At 33.2% G+C, this 16,858-nt stretch overlaps 1 protein-coding gene across 3 annotated transcripts in view; it reads left to right on the top strand.

The window, feature by feature from the left end:
- Positions 1-28: 28 nt before the first annotated feature.
- Positions 29-16,858, top strand: part of LOC115879730 (spectrin alpha chain) — a 34,381-nt gene continuing 17,551 nt past the window's right edge. For 2 of the 3 annotated variants that reach the window (XM_030896697.1, XM_030896695.1), the window contains exons 1-19: positions 29-187; positions 3,424-3,737; positions 3,812-4,011; positions 4,072-4,207; positions 4,374-4,571; positions 4,625-4,782; positions 6,754-6,977; positions 7,033-7,283; positions 7,341-7,512; positions 7,572-8,135; positions 8,202-8,386; positions 8,438-8,673; positions 10,202-10,365; positions 10,424-10,539; positions 10,596-10,730; positions 13,020-13,174; positions 13,235-13,385; positions 15,236-15,465; positions 15,529-15,682. In XM_030896697.1, the coding sequence (XP_030752557.1) occupies positions 3,459-3,737; positions 3,812-4,011; positions 4,072-4,207; positions 4,374-4,571; positions 4,625-4,782; positions 6,754-6,977; positions 7,033-7,283; positions 7,341-7,512; positions 7,572-8,135; positions 8,202-8,386; positions 8,438-8,673; positions 10,202-10,365; positions 10,424-10,539; positions 10,596-10,730; positions 13,020-13,174; positions 13,235-13,385; positions 15,236-15,465; positions 15,529-15,682 (3,708 nt within the window). In that variant the 5' untranslated portion in view covers positions 29-187; positions 3,424-3,458. Of the gene's footprint in view, positions 188-3,318; positions 3,336-3,423; positions 3,738-3,811; positions 4,012-4,071; positions 4,208-4,373; positions 4,572-4,624; positions 4,783-6,753; positions 6,978-7,032; positions 7,284-7,340; positions 7,513-7,571; positions 8,136-8,201; positions 8,387-8,437; positions 8,674-10,201; positions 10,366-10,423; positions 10,540-10,595; positions 10,731-13,019; positions 13,175-13,234; positions 13,386-15,235; positions 15,466-15,528; positions 15,683-16,858 lie in introns of those variants that run through there. The other variant, XM_030896696.1, reaches the window with a different exon arrangement.

Here is a 16,858-nt window from a genome sequence, read left to right as displayed (position 1 = left end):
AAAAACTGACATATATATTTTTTGACAGATAGATGACAGATAAGCGATTGAAATTGTTGGGTGCGGTGTGCTGTTTTCATAAAAAGAATATTTTTAAATATCAATAAATAAATTTCCAGGCGTTTTCAACGAAACCTGAGTACCAATATCGATACCTGTTCTGACTAAATTATTGGAGAATTAAAAAGTAAGTAAGTTAGATTATGTTGGTATTGAATTAATTATGCTACAGGAAAGTAGGAATAGGCTCACCACACCCAAGCCATTTAATAAAAATAGGTATACCTTAAAAACTTGGAATATTTTAACGTAGATCAATTTTATGCATAAAATTGTTTGATAAGTGAGTTGGAATACAACAAAAATATATTTTTTTAACAGCATCCATTCCTGTTGTGTATACAGGAAGTAACTCATATTTCATGATCTAAATATAAAAACCTGAGTCTTCTCTGTTACTTTTTGTATATCGTAGATGAAATCTTTAGATATCCATTTATTTATTGATTCTTGGGTCAATTAAACCGCAGAAGGAATGCAGTAACCCAATGAAGTTTCTAGGTCAGTTAGTATGAAATCAATAGACTATAGACAGTTATCTTCCATTATTTTTCAGGGCCACTGTAATGATGAGGTCATAGCACTTTGTTATATCATTTCTAAAATTGGTTCAAATATTTTTAAATCGACTTTAATTTCTTTTAATTCTCTATATTTAATATTTTTTGTGAGTTGATGATTTCTGATAATTCTGAAGCTTCTGATAATTCATGGGTATTGAACACATTTATGGATAATTCATGGGTATTGAACATTTGGTACTAAACACTTTTATGAAAAAAATATAAAATATGTGATAAAATATTGAAAATTATACAATGGCGCTGGTTATTGATTTATTATAATATTATAATTAATAAATTTTATATACAGTGTGATCAAAAACTTCTATTGAGTGGTCTTTGGACCTTTATACAAAGCTTTAGACTCATATAAATATAGAGTCTGTGCAACAAGTCAGGGAAGATTTTGACAGACGACATCCAAAAAATAACAGGAAATACAAGTCACCTATGAATTAAACCTTGTTCTTCAGAACTTTGTATTGTTGCCAGCAACACGCCAAAGAACCAATGAGATTTGTATAAAATTCTCTTCTTTGTGTCTTAAAAACGTCTGAAAAAAAGCGTCTTAAAAACAGCTCTCGATTTTAAATTTAGTACAGCTCTCATTGGTTCTTTGAAGCGTCAGTCAACGACAGAACAGCACGCGACAGCGCGTAGTTCTGAGAACGGGGCTTTAGAATGAGAGACAATTGTCACTGTTATACTGGTTATACTATACCAGAGTAAGTAAACCGACGAGTAGCGACAGTCTCGTTTTCAGTTTTCTTTGCGGCTGCGCGAAATAAGTAGGTTATCTGTCATATGAAGAAGCGAAGTTGCCACTGTTGCCATTTATCAAATATCTCTATACACTTTATTTCAAGTATACCTCAGGCAACGAATCGTTTTTTTTTTTAATTATTTATTACCTGTAAGATATTTTATACATTCAAATTTAGAAATAAGGATAAAACAAAACAAAAAAAATATGTATAAAACTTTATAATTAATTCCACTTCAAATTATGAGCAGTGTATACCATGTTTATAGGACCACTTCATAAGTTGAGCAGTTAAATACATAGTCTATCTGTCAAACACATCAAAAGACCGACAGTTTTTGTCGCTACTCGGCGATCTACCTACTCTGGTTATACCTTATGATCGAATAAAAAAGGCGTCAGCGATGGCTATGAAATGAAGATGGCTGTCATTTTATATGTAAAATTATATGGGAAATGTCATCGATCGTCATTTCATAGCCATCGCTGACGCCGTTTTTATTCGATCATACGGTATATCCTCTCATTGGAGCTCATTGGACAGACTTAACCCTATAATTCATTTCAAATAAACATTTAGTCACGTGATTAAGTTTGACCGGCACAGCGTTGCCCTCTTTTACATATTTTCTTTTAATGAAAATATTTTAGGAAACAAAAATAAATTAATTGTAAATATATAAACAGTATATTATTTACATCAACAAAACTTACCTCCTTAACAGCACTTAACGGACATAAAGGGCCATTAGGTACTACCGCTTTCCCGTTCAAAATATTCTAATAAAGCTGCGATGAGTTTTTTACGGCTATTAAGCTATCTTGTACCACTTCGCACTAAAAGAGGTTCTAAAAAGAACAATGTTCGACTGCAAGCTCTGGTAGTAAACATTTTTAAGCTTAAAGTATCACAACACTATTTATTTAAGCCAAAAACTCGTAATACAAAAATAAAGTGTCAAAACGAATGACAATGTCAGGAAATAAATAATTAAATGTGGCAACTTGACGTTTTTTACAGCAGAGCTACCACCTGAATCCCCAGTGGGAAATTTAAATTCCAGTTAGTTAGCCCGGCGCCGAATATATCCATGGTTGGCAACAATGAATTTAAAAATTGTGCCCTCTATTACGTTACTAAAAGTTTAATTTATATCAAATATAGTAATATAGTATTTTTTAAGCTTATGAATGACGATAGTCTTATCATTTATTGACAGGTAAACAAATTCTAATGAAATATTGCATAAAAATTGTTTATCTCTCAATATTACAGTTGGGGGTTGGAACCTTTGGTGTTACAACAGCAAAATAAAACTCTAATTCGCCACAATACACCAAAACACTTTTACTTTGGCACTGGACGGGCGTTTCGCTAACCCTGTTAGCGTCATCAGCAGATGATTAAAACTAAACTAATGTCTACAAATTGAGCGTTTATATAGGCGCTCAGTCGGCACTGATCAAGCGTAGCAAAGTTAACATTAATTTTTAACAAATCTATCTACACACATAGTTACACAGTAACAGATATACCTACATATTTCTAAATAGTAAAAAATATCTGGAACATTTTTATATTCGTTTTTAACATATTTGTTATTACTTATTTATTAAATTATACTGCTCCTATTCTGGGAAACAAATATAATATAATCTATAATAGAAACAGTTAATATCCTTAAGTAATCCCAAAATCTATGAATGATATCACTATATTTGCTTAAAAATAGATTTCTAATATAATGGTATATTTACTTATAAAGAAGTTCTCTGAATGCTATCTTATATCAAGTATTTTTATAATAATTATGACAATCCATTTATCAGACAGATTAGATAATTGAAAGTAGTTTTTTTTTGCATTTGTAACCTTTGCTGTCGTACGTCTATTGGTGACTAAAATTTAATTTTTAGTACAATTATTTTGTTGGACATAACGTGAAAATGTAATTTAAAAATTTGTATAATTTTTTTACAAAAAAAAATGTAAAAAAAATTAATGTATGATACTAAAAGGTTTTATTTTTGTTTCAGATATCAGTTAAGGAGTTCCTTAATAATTACTGAAGATGGATCAGATTCCACCTCCGAAGGAGGTTAAAATCCTTGAAACAGCGGAAGATATTCAAGAGAGGCGTCAACAGGTTTTAGCTCGTTATGACAACTTTAAGGCGGACGCTAGAGCAAAGAGAGAAAAGTTAGAAGATTCCAGGCGTTTCCAATACTTCAAAAGAGATGCGGACGAATTGGAATCTTGGATACTGGAAAAGCTTCAAGCAGCTTCTGATGAAAGTTATAAAGATCCTACCAATCTTCAAGCTAAAATTCAGAAACACCAAGCTTTTGAGGTTAGTATAACTTCTCTTGTTGATATATGTCTTGAGATATATAAGTTATATTTTATATATTTATTGTTATACAGGCCGAAGTAGCAGCTCACAGCAATGCTATTGTTGTGTTGGATAATACTGGTCGAGAAATGATCAACCAAAATCACTATGAATCTGAAACTATCAGGAGACGCCTGGAGGAGCTTCACCGTTTGTGGGAACAACTACTTTCCAAATTGGCTGAGAAAGGCTTAAAATTACAGCAAGCCTTAGTTTTGGTTCAATTCATCAGGTAATAGTATAAAATGTTTATTTTAAATAAAAATAAAATTGATATTCTTTGTTCTTGCAGACATTGTGACGAAGTTATGTTCTGGATAAATGAAAAGAGCGCATTTTTATCAACTGAAGAATTTGGACATGATTTAGAACATGTTGAAGTACTCCAAAGAAAATTTGATGAATTTCAAAAGGATATGGCATCACAGGTGAGAAAAGTATTCATTAACAATTAAAAATACAGTAGTTTCAGAGACCCTAGAACGATACTTCGTTGCATTACAGCGCTCGGCTCAAGCCAGTCTCTGGTTTATGAAACAATTCTCAAAAAAAAAAAATAGAAAAAAGATAGATCTTTTTTTTTTTCTTCTTTAGGAATATCGTGTCACTGAAGTTAACGAGTTAGCTGATAAACTTATACAAGATGGTCACCCTGAACGTGATCAAATTACCAACAGAAAGGAGGAATTAAACCAAGCATGGCAACGACTGAAGCAGATGACCGTTTTACGTCAGGAAAAACTATACGGCGCTCACGAAATTCAAAGATTTAATAGAGACGCTGACGAAACCGTAAGTTTACTGATTTACACTATAAAACAGATTACATTTTTCCTTTAACCTAGGTTGCCTGGATTTCTGAAAAAGACGTTGTACTCTCTTCTGATGACTATGGTCGAAATTTGGCTAGTGTTCAGGCGTTGCAGCGCAAACACGAAGGCGTTGAACGAGATTTGGCAGCATTGGAAGATAAAGTTTCCACTTTAGGGAAAGAAGCTGACAGGTAAAAATATGCCATAGTTAAAGGAAACCAGTTTAGATTGGAATGCTCGGCTTGCCGCCAAAACTTATAATTGTTTTAGAGCGCATACGTTGTAGGGCGCTGCCATAGCGGTTGCTAAGAACACCCACAAGAACAGAAATAATTTACTCTTGTCAAAGTCAGAATATTAAAAGTTATAAAATCTTTCAAAATTTAAACCGCCCTCATTGAAAAAATACCGAAAAGTGTTTAAAGCGTCCATTTTCAAAGTAATTATTGCTATCTTGAGAGTTTAATTTAAATTTACTCAAACCCGTGATAATTGTGAAAAAGTGGCATTAAAAACTTATAAAGCTGTGTGGCCTGTGAACTACAAAAATCATCGTGGATCGTGGCATACCGTCGCACAGTGGTTCCCAGATAGGTCATTACTTAGAAATATTAATTTCAAAATGTTTGCATGAAACTGTTGCTAATACTTTTCTTATATTCCCCTGTAAACGATACATAATAAATAACAAAATCAACTCAGCCTAATGTAGCGCTTTTTTATTAGAGATCTCACATTTTTGCTACTGGTATCAAGCTGACATAAACAGTTTTCAGATAACACCAATTAATTACTTATTTTATTAAAATTGATAAAAGCTGTTGCCTTTTCTGTAATGGACGTTCGAAAAGAAGGTAAAAAGAACTGTTTTTTTCTTTTTTGCACTTAATCAAACCTAAGTAATATTAGTTTATGGCAATTTATTTGAAGGCAACAAAAATAGTATTTTTACATTTTGCTTGTCACTCTACTTTAACTACTTTCCCTTTCAAATCCTCTTAAACGGCATGATAATACTTGTTGCTTAAAGTATATTGCATATAAATTAATTGCCACTGGCTGCCGCGAATTGCCGCCGGATGTTATACCGGGTGGTTATTTGACTTTTTGTCTTAAAATAAAAGTAACTTATTTTTTCCTCTTTGTGTCAACTTATTTCGTGGACACACTGTATATCAATTGACTTGAATTGAAGTTATAAAATGGAACAACTGTCTCTTTTATTTTTTCAACATTTAAAATAAATTTGACCTCTTCAATATGAAAAAACATGTACGTATGTGCAAACATAATCTGTATGCCTTTCCGAATAGTTAGAACTTGAAATGCAAATCACACGAACTGGGCCCAATTTTTTTAATACATATTACATTAAGTTTTTTAGGCAGACAATAACTGACTAGTGAGAAAGAAAATCTGGGAACTAGTGCGGTTGCAGTCGGAAGGGTTTGAAATAGAATTAATACACTTTGTTAATTGTCAAGCTTTCGGAATTTATTCATTCCTTCCTCAGGACATCAACGTGGTACAAGAGACCTTCATAAAAAACTACATTAAAAATCCCTCAAGCCAATTTGTTAATGTAGTTTTTATGAAGGTCTCTTGTACCACGTTGATGTCCTGAGGAAGGAATGAATAAATTCCGAAAGCTTGACAATTAACAAAGTGTATTAATTCTATTTCAAACCCTTCCGACTGCAACCCCACTAGTTCCCAGATTTTCTTAAGTTTTTTATATACATTTATTTAGCATTTGTTATCAATTTCTATTAAAAAAAGTGCAGTCAAGCTATATCTAGATATCTAGCAGTTATGATAGCGCAGCTAATTAAGGGGAACCACTGTGCGTCGGTTTCCAATGTTTCATAGGTATTTCATCCATGTCCTTATATAAAATAAAGTTTCGTATATGTAACATACTGTATTTTATTTAAAAAATTAAAGGAAAATAATAAATTTGAACAATATTTGGCGACATAATTCCGGAAAAAGCCGAACCGCTCCGAAATCAAAAGCTTTGGAAAGCAACCGTTGCGTTCTAAGAATAGCGCCAAATAATATTTACATTGTCCTTATGGGCACTTTCCAATCTAAACTTGTTTCTTTTATCTGTGCAATTTGTTTTTTTTTTTATGTCAAATGGCAATGTTTTATTTTAATAGGTTGTGTGGAATTCATGGCGATCATGCAGAACAAATTCATGCCAAGAGGGCAGAAATTGAAGATTATTGGCTTCGTTTAACTGCTAAAGCAAAGGAAAGGCGCGAAAGACTAGAAGAATCGCATGCTCTGCATCGATTCTTGGCTGACTTCAGAGATCTAATTTCCTGGATTAATGATATGAAAGCGATTATTTCAGCAGACGAATTGGCAAAAGATGTTGCTGGTAATAATTCGTTATATTATTTGTGTATTTTTATTTAATAAGTCATATTATGTAGGTGCTGAAGCTTTAATAGAGCGTCACCAAGAGCATCGTGGTGAAATTGACGCACGCGAGGACAGCTTTGCCTCTACTATTGCTGCCGGTAAAAATTTACTAGAGAAAGGTCACTACGCTAGTGACGAAGTCAAAGAGAAGCTTCTAGCTTTGGATTCAGACAAAATATCGCTCATTGCTCTATGGGATGAAAGAAGAATTTTGTATGAGCAATGTATGGACTTGCAATTGTTTTATCGCGACACTGAACAGGTAATTTTTTTCTTATCTAATTTGAAAAAATATGCGTTCTATTTCGTAATTTGTTAGGCTGATACATGGATGGCAAAACAAGAAGCCTTCCTTGCAAACGAAGATTTAGGGGACTCTCTTGATTCTGTGGAGGCGCTTATTAAGAAACATGAAGATTTTGAGAAGAGTTTAGCTGCCCAAGAAGAAAAAATTAAAGCTTTGGATGATTTTGCAACCAAATTAATCAACGGTAAATACATTTTACTTTTTTTCAGATAAATATAATTAACGATATTGCAATTAATACAGGTGAACATTATGCTGCTGATGATGTGGCACAAAGACGCGCTATGCTTCTTGAACGCAGAAGAATCCTGAAAGAAAAATCTAACACACGTCGTGAACTTTTGGAAGATGCTAATAAACTACAACAGTTTGAAAGAGATTGCGATGAAACCAAAGGTTGGATTAATGAAAAACTTAAATTCGCTTTAGACGAAAGCTATTTAGATCCAACCAATTTGGGCGGTAAAGTTCAAAAACATCAGAACTTTGAACAAGAATTGAATGCTAACAAATCCAGAATGGAAGAGATAACTTCAACTGGGCAGGAATTAATTGAAGCAAGACATTATGCTTCGCCGAGAATTCAATCTCGTATGGAAGAAATTGTTCAGCTTTGGGAAACACTTGTCCAGGCTACTGATAAGAAAAACTCAAAACTGGAAGAGGCCAGTCAACAACAGCAGTTTAACAGGACTATTGAAGATATTGAATTATGGTTGAGTGAAATTGAAGGACAATTGTTGAGCGAAGATTATGGAAAGGATTTGACCAGTGTTCAGAATTTGCAGAAAAAGCATGTTCTGTTGGGTAAGAAAGCACATATTTCTTAAGTATATATTAATAATGATTTTAATGCGAACATTCGTGTTTTAGAAGCGGACGTGGCTTCTCATCAGGACAGAATTGAGGCTATCACTTCCTCAGCCCACCAATTTGTAGAACGTGGTCATTTTGATGCTGATAACATCGCCCATAAGCAGAAAGTTTTGACTGACAGATATACAGCCTTACAGACTCCTATGGCTGTTAGAAAACAACGACTTTTGGATTCATTACAAGTAATAATGACTTAATAAGTATTTGAGGATTATTATTTATAATCTATTTAGGTGCAACAACTATTCCGTGATATTGAAGATGAGGAATCTTGGATTCGCGAAAAGGAACCTATTGCAGCGTCCAGTAATAGAGGCCGCGACTTAATCGGCGTTCAAAATCTGATCAAAAAGCACCAAGCAGTCTTGGCAGAAATCAATAACCACGATGCCCGAATTACTGCTGTCCTTGAGGCCGGCAGGCAAATGACTGAAGATGAGCATTTTGCCAGTGATGAAATTAAAAACAGGTATGTTCAAGTCTGATAATTTTTGAGTTAATATAAAAGTACATTTGAACTACTCAATACAAGACGCCTTGATTTTAACATGAGAAAGTTTAACAGGTGATCAAACAATTTCGAATTGAAAAGTATATCTAATCATTTGTTATTAGCTGCTTGATTATATATTTACAGGGTGTTTTTATTAGTTTAGTTTCTAAATCAATGTCGACATTTAAAGTAAATTTCTTACTTAACAAAGTTTAACAGAATAGATTATAATAAATAGCATTAGTCTAAACATTTAACAAAAAATCGTAAAAAAGTAACCTGTCAACGTTTTAAAATTACAGCAGATTTAATATGTGTACAGGGTGTCTCATTTTCGTGTTTTTTCACTGTATCTCGGTTATGAGTAGAGATTCAAAGATGCGGTTTTCACATCACCATGCTAGTTTTTTATGAAACTAAAGATGCTACACCTAACCTAACCTAGCCCCGATGTTATCTAACCTAGCCCTCTTAGTTCCTGAAATACAGGACGAAATTGAAAGTGTTGCATTTTTCGACCCCCTTCATATCTCGGTTATCTTATAACTTATCGAAAAGGTGAAAACTGAGCCCAGTAGACATTTTCACGTAGAATCCAGTGGCTAACTAGTTTTTCGTTGGGAGCTGTCATTCTCGAAATATAACCTAAACTTATGTTTTTTAAATGGGACTTTCTGTATATTATTTTTTTATTAAATTTGCCTTGTCATGCGCTTTCTAAAAATATAATATACCCTAGACTTATTTTTATAAATAACACGAAAATGGGACACCCTGTACAGGGTGGCTCGAATTCGACGCTCATCATTGGGATTTCAAAACCGTAAGAGATACAGGATCGGTTAAATGGAGGCAAAGTTGCGCAATTTGATGCTCAATAAAATGCGGTATTGCATTTTTTTTTCATAAAAATATTCTGGTGATGGAATTTTCTGTACGAAACGTCGGCAAATATCAAAGTGACTATATATAGTGTTTTAAGAGTGATAAAAGGATTTAATTAAATTGAAAAAAAAATCAGGTCCGTATTTAAAAAAATTAAGTTGATAATGGTCGCCAGAAGCCGAAACGTCAGAGTCGATATTTAATCACACAGAGTTACAGAGCAGAAAAAGTGGCCATGAAATGTGTTTTTCATTTTAAGTTATCTTAACAAATAAAGCCAGGAAAAAATAGAAAACAAAATTGAAAATTCCGTTTTTTTTTCGAATATATTCGGAAGTAATCGGAATTTTTCAAAATGCAATGCGGCATTTTATTGAGCATCAAATTGCGCAACTTTGCCTCCATTTAACCGTTACAGTTTCCGAAATCTCTTACAGTTTCCGAAATCCCAATGATGAGCGTCGAATTCGAGCCACCCTGTACATACAAATAGTACCTCCTGAATCAGATAATATTAAAACATAAATTTTTCTACTTACCCTGTATTTTTTTATTGGTGATTACAAATTTGTCCGTTTAAAACTGGATCACTATATATATTTTTCTGTATTTGACTTAGAGTTACCGCTCTGAATGAACATTGGGAACACCTGAAAGAGAAAGCACAACAAAGAAAGCAAGACCTAGAGGACTCCTTACAAGCTCATCAATATTATGCTGACGCAAACGAAGCAGAATCGTGGATGAAGGAGAAAGAGCCAATTGTTGCTAATACCGACTATGGTAAGTTTGACTTTTCTTCTAATCCAGCACAGGTAATTGATTATTAATTTTACTTTAGGCAAAGATGAAGATTCTTCCGAGGCATTACTGAAAAAACACGAAGCATTACTCAGCGATTTGATCGCCTTTGGAAATACCATCGATTCGTTAAAGGAGCAAGCCAGGAACTGTCGCGTATGTAATATAAATTTTAATCTAAACAAGTTAAATAAATATCTTATTAATTGCAGCAACAAGAACCACCAGTTGTAGATGTTACTGGAAGGGAAACTGTTCAAGCTCTTTATGATTATACCGAAAAATCTGCCAGAGAAGTTTCCATGAAAAAAGGCGATCTGCTTCATTTACTTAACTCAAATAATAAAGTAAGAAAGTTTATATACTGGGGGGCAAAGGGGGGCAAACTATAAGGGCTGGCAAAGATTAGTCTTGGGTCGAGATTTCTGTATGTAAGAAGAGTACAATACATTTATAATGTACTGACCAAAGAGAGAACAGTAAAAACGTTGCCAAACGTATGAAATACCCCGAGAAACTGTGCGCATTGCTAAGAGACGTGGAAGGGGATAGAGCAGATTCGTCGCGGTCGACCGATCGACCCAATTTGTACCTTAAATTATAGGGCAAGGGTGTACATCATGCGTTCTGCTTCACGATTTAATTATGTCTCGTTATACTTTATATGTTTATTTATTAACGAGTCGTTGTAATTTTCCCTAGAGCTTGTAAATTTTTAAATACAAGTTAGAAACACTTGCACTTTTGGTAAAAATAAGTGGAATTGAGTTGGTGTTCGACAGTGGTCGCGCTATTAGAAATCTGAATTCAAAAATCGATATCTCGAAATCCATTAGAAATAATTGATTTTAGTTTTTTTTTCACAAACTTTCTTAATATTTCTGCTATATTTTCTTTGCAGACAGTATGTGAAAATCTTTATAAATAAAAAAGTTACACAATTGTTGAAAAAATGTTGCTGAAAATTGATATGCACTAAAAGTAAATGGATGGAGTTTTTAAAAAATTTGAGTGGAAAAAAACAAGCCTATCGTATTTTTCTTATTAAACACCTTGTAAAAGATCCAAACTTCAAAATAAAAAAGAAGTTTCAATATCTAAAGTGGTTCTTGAGTTATTGCGTGTTATGTGTTAAAAATTTGAGTTTTTAAATTATCGCGATTACTGACGTTTTCTCGTTATAAAAAAATGGACACCTTAACGATATACTTATAATTCCATTTCAGATGCTCAGAAACATGTAATGATTTTATCTAGTTATCTTTTCGAAAAAAAGTCTTTTTAAAATAAGCGGTGTACAAACGTGATTTTCCTTTACTTGATACGGAAAGGCCGTACCGGCAAAATGTGGCAACGCCACAACAGCACACCGTCACATTTCTCTCACTCTGGCTTAATAAGATCCCTATGCAATTTACTTCCACACATGTAAATACTGACCCAAAAGTAAGAGTTGCCAGCACGGTATAAATGTCATATACAGGGTAGTCCGAACTGTATTCCGGAAACTTCGGCAGCATATTCTGCAGATAAAAATAAGTAAAAAAGTTCGTTTAAATGTATGTCCTAAAATGCTTAGTTTCGGAGATACAGGGTGTAGAAGTTTCATTTTTATTTTGATTTTTTCCAAATAATTTCTGAAGTATCGTCAATATTTAGATGAAAATTGGTAGTGGTATGTTAGTATTAGTAGTGGGTGTTTTTTGATATGAAAAATTTGATTTTGATGTCAATATGACTCCCATTTTTAGGTGGCGCCACCTACATGTGTTTAAACTGTTTTGAAGAGTAATAACTTTTCGTCGGTACCTGTATAAAACTACTGAGTAAAAAAATATACATTTACGACTTTTTTTACATAAAAAAGGTATCTTGGTAAAAATCGCTACGATTAATGGTTCTCGAGATATTTGGAATCGAAATTATCAATACCTGTCACCATTGACATAAATTAAACATGTTGACTAAATAGTTATTAGACTGAAATCATAAATTTGAAATCTTTTTGTGTCAAAAGTTCAAAAGAAACTGTTTAATCATCATTTTTTCGCAGAAAAACTTATGATTAATTTAAAAAAATAAAAATGTATTATTTCAGTCAAATAACTATACTCAATGTGTGCTTATTTTTTGTCAATAATGACATGTATTGACTATTTCCATTCTAAATATCTTGAAAACGGTTTCTCGTAGCGATTTTTACCAAAAGACATTTTTTACATAAAAAATCATGGAAATGTATATTTTTTTAGTCAGTGGTTTTATACAGGTACGGTCGAAAAGTTATTACTCTTCAAAACAGTTAAAACACATGTAGGTAGCGCCCCCTACAAATAGGAGTAATTTTGACATCAAAATCAAATTTCTCGTGTCACAAAACTCCCAAATACCAATTGTCATCCAAATATTGACGTTACTTCAGAAATTATTTGGAAAAAAATAAGAAAAAAAGAAATAAAAATGAAACTTCTACACCCTGTATCTCCGAAACTAAGCATTTTAGTACATACATTTATACAAACTTTTTTACTTATTTTGATCTGTAGAATATGCTGCCGTAGTTTCCGGAATACAGTTCGGACCACCCTGAATATATAGTTCCGTGAACAGTTATTTAACATAAATTGGGTTTTCAGGATTGGTGGAAAGTGGAAATTCATGATCGCCAAGGTTTTGTTCCAGCAGCTTATGTTAAGAAAGTCGATGCTGGTCTAACAGCTTCCCAACAAAATCTTATTGAAAATAGCTCTATTTCTGCGCGTCAAGCACAAATCAATGCCCAGTATGACAGGTAAGGTTATTTAGTGTAGACTCAGAGATAACTTTTTTACATATCCCATTTCATTTTTAGACTACTCGCTTTGGCCCACGAACGACAAGATAAACTTAACGAAACTGTCAAAGCCTACGTCTTGGTACGCGAAGCTGCAGAATTAGCCAACTGGATCAAAGATAAAGAAATGCACGCCCAGGTTCAAGATGTCGGTGAAGATTTAGAACAAGTATGTTTTTGTATTTGAATTATTTTTATTGATCTACATATTATTTATCTGCCAAAAATATTTTATAATTTTATATTGTTCTTTACGCCTTGTGGTACATTTGAACTACTACTTTTACGACTATACACTTATGACTATAAAAACGGGTGTACATTATTTACAGTAATTGTATATATACAGGATGTCCCAGAAATAAGTGCAAGTATTTTAACTGGTAGTATAGTTCAACCCCAGAAACACGCCTATGAGGTTTTTTTCGCCAAAAAAAAATTTTTGGAAATTTTTTTTAGTTTTTTATTTAAAAAACCAATCAAATATCAAATATCTTGATAATATGGCAACATAGGTATTAGATGAAATTTACGAGAAAGAAAATCCAGTAAAGATCCAGTGGTTCTTAAAATTTTAGCAAAAAATCATTTTTTTTTTGTAAATTTTCAAAGTAAAATAACTGTGTTATTTTGGACTTATTTGAACAACGGTAAAGGGAAAATATGTTTCTTTTATCGAGACCTACCACCCCTAAAAATAGTAGCACTAATTTCTGGGACACCCTGTATAATATTGAATAAAAAAGCAATAAGAAAGGTGCAATCATTAATAAAGAAAAATTAAAATTACTGACGTAAATATCGGTTTATCAGTGGCATTCTTTTTTTTTCGTGTTAATAGTTCAAGAAAATAGGCCTTCAAATACGAAGTTTTGGAAAAAACTTGAATTTTTGATATGAGTTACTTTCAAAGATCTAAAAACGAATTGTGAAAGATTTTTTTAAATTCATCCCCGACAAGAGGTGAAATAAATAATTTTTCGAAATTTCGGAGAAACGATAAGAACTAGAAAAAAAGTTTCGAATTGAAAAGTATAAGAGTATAGAGTGTAAGAAGAGTATAGACCGAAAAATTTTACATAAAATAGAATGATCTCTATACTTTTTTTGCACAGATTAAAATTAATCAAGATATGGTGGCTCGAAGCTAGGGGATAATGCAAAAAAATATGAGTTGCCGAAAAATTCATATATTGAACATTTTTATTCAATTTGCTTGGAAAATTATAAATCTCAATTAAGATTTTCTTCAATTCACCCCGAGAAGGGGTGAATTTGAACTTTTTTATAGTCGTTACTGTTTATCTAAAATTTCGAAAAAGTAATTCTATTTATTTATTTCACCCCTTCTCGGGGGTGAATTCAAAAAACATTAGACGATCAAATATTTTTTTCCAAGGCTCTTTAATTAAAAATTAATGTTTTTAACACAATAATGGCACTCTAGATTGAAATTTAAAATACGATTTCTTTTTAAGCAAATATTTCAAAATTTGACATATGATAGGTCATTCTATTCAGAGTGTCATTTTCTGTCGAATAAATTAGAAATATACCGCAGGTGCTATTTAAAAATCAAAAGTTGTCATTTCCGGTGAAACAGGAAGTGACCGAAAACAATTGAATACGTCAAGATATCCTAATTTAAGTCATATAGTAACATACCAAATCTCGTTTTTTGCCAGTTTTGAGACGCACCCGGTATAATTAAATACTAGTGAAAATTAGTTTTCATGTTTTTTTTGTCTGAAAATTATTGCAAGCTGTACAAGAAATTTTTTAAAGCCTTTTCTGGGATTCACAATAATCTCACTGTAATTCTACTTTGCAAAGCAATTTACTTTGCTTAAAACCAATTATAAAATAAATTAAAAAAAACGCAATAAACTCCAAAAATTCAAAATTTGTCAAGTGAAATGGTAAACAAAATGGGTCATAGAAGGTCCCCTGCTTCCTTAGTCATTTTATTCAATGAGGTATAATAACACTCTGGTAATATTGTTTTTATGCTATTTGTAGGTTGAAGTTTTACAAAAGAAATTCGACGATTTCCAAACCGATCTTAAAGCTAACGAAGTCAGGTTGGCCCAAATGAATGAAATCGCTATGCAGTTGGTTTCTTTGGGACAAACTGAAGCTGCTTTGAAAATCAGAACTCAGATGGACGAACTGAACACTAAGTGGACAAGTTTGCAACAACTAACATCCGAACGAGCTCAACAACTTGGGTCTGCTCATGAAGTTCAAAGGTATAATTAGATAAACAGCATAGGCAGTTTTGAGAATAGTATTATAATTAAAATTTCTCGTAGATTCCATCGTGATGTTGATGAAACCAAAGACTGGATACAGGAGAAAGATGAAGCATTAAATAATGACGATCTCGGCAAAGATCTTCGAAGTGTGCAAGCTCTTCAGAGAAAGCATGAAGGGTTAGAAAGGGACCTTGCCGCTTTAGGTGACAAAGTATGTGTTTACTGATTCTAGACATTAAAGAGTTTTTGAAGTGAAACTTCTTTACGCGCGTTGGGAGTAAAAATTCAAACCCGTGACACTCGGCCTTGAATGACGGCCGCGAAACGGCCGTGACGGGAGCTAGCGAGAGAACAAGTGTTAGCGGCAGTGTTGCCACAGCTACCCCATTCGGGGTAGATCTACACCTTTGTAAAACAATTTAACTCCGCTATCGCGTGATAATCTAGCCCGATGAAAAATAAGCTTGTGGCACTGGGTAACGATCTGTGCCATAAGCGCCTAAGAAAATCACTATAAAAAACTTAATATTGGACCAACCTTGTGTGCTAGGAAGCAAATTTTCATGCATATTTTCATCGATAGGTTTGTAGCTTCTGAATACCGGTCAAAGTAACACATCTAGTTCATTTGCCAGCTTAGAATTAGAATTTAGAGTTAGTAATTCGCATTTTCATTGGAGGACATTGTCATATTTATTTCAAACCAATAATCAACGAGAATATTCGTATAATTTAATAAGATTACTGTAAATCACTATAAATAATGAATTGTTTGTAATTGAGCTGTAATTTCTGTATTATTAATCCGGTAAATGATTAGTGATGGAATAACTCGAGCGAATTCGCTCGAGTACTCGATTATTGAAATAACCGACATCGCTCGATTATGAACGGGCGATGCAAGTGACGAGTACAAAGCGACGAACGTAAGCGATCCTAGAATGACATAAATTGAAATCCGATTTTAATGTGACATACTCGATAAAAAGCCGAGCGAATTTTCTACATACATTGCAGGTAGCAAATTTATACGACGCCGTATATATATTTATCCGTTGCGTATCTGAGGGACAAAATTTTACGACCTACATCGACAATGCTTTGAAATAAACTAAAGCAAGCGAATCGCTCGCCGCTTGCTACTTACCATTCATCGTCGAAAGAATATGTGCCCTGCGCACGCAACTTAATGATTGGCGCTTGGCGTTAACGAGTACTTACAACAAGCGACCAGTGATGGGCATAACAGAACAAGTTTGATAACCGGATTATTAGCATTTCAATAATACTAATAACCGAATGATTATTTGAATAATCATTCGAATAAATTCGGGCTCTCCTTTCAGTTTCATTTTTTGTTAGGTTTAGGTTGGCTTAGCCGAATTCC

Source organism: Sitophilus oryzae, unplaced genomic scaffold (genome assembly GCF_002938485.1).
Source record: "Sitophilus oryzae breed Bouriz unplaced genomic scaffold, Soryzae_2.0 scaffold_1586_pilon_pilon, whole genome shotgun sequence".
Classification (NCBI taxonomy): Eukaryota; Metazoa; Arthropoda; class Insecta; order Coleoptera; family Curculionidae; genus Sitophilus; species Sitophilus oryzae.
Note: the sequence above shows the minus strand (reverse complement) of the source record. Positions and strands in the feature narration are given on the sequence as shown.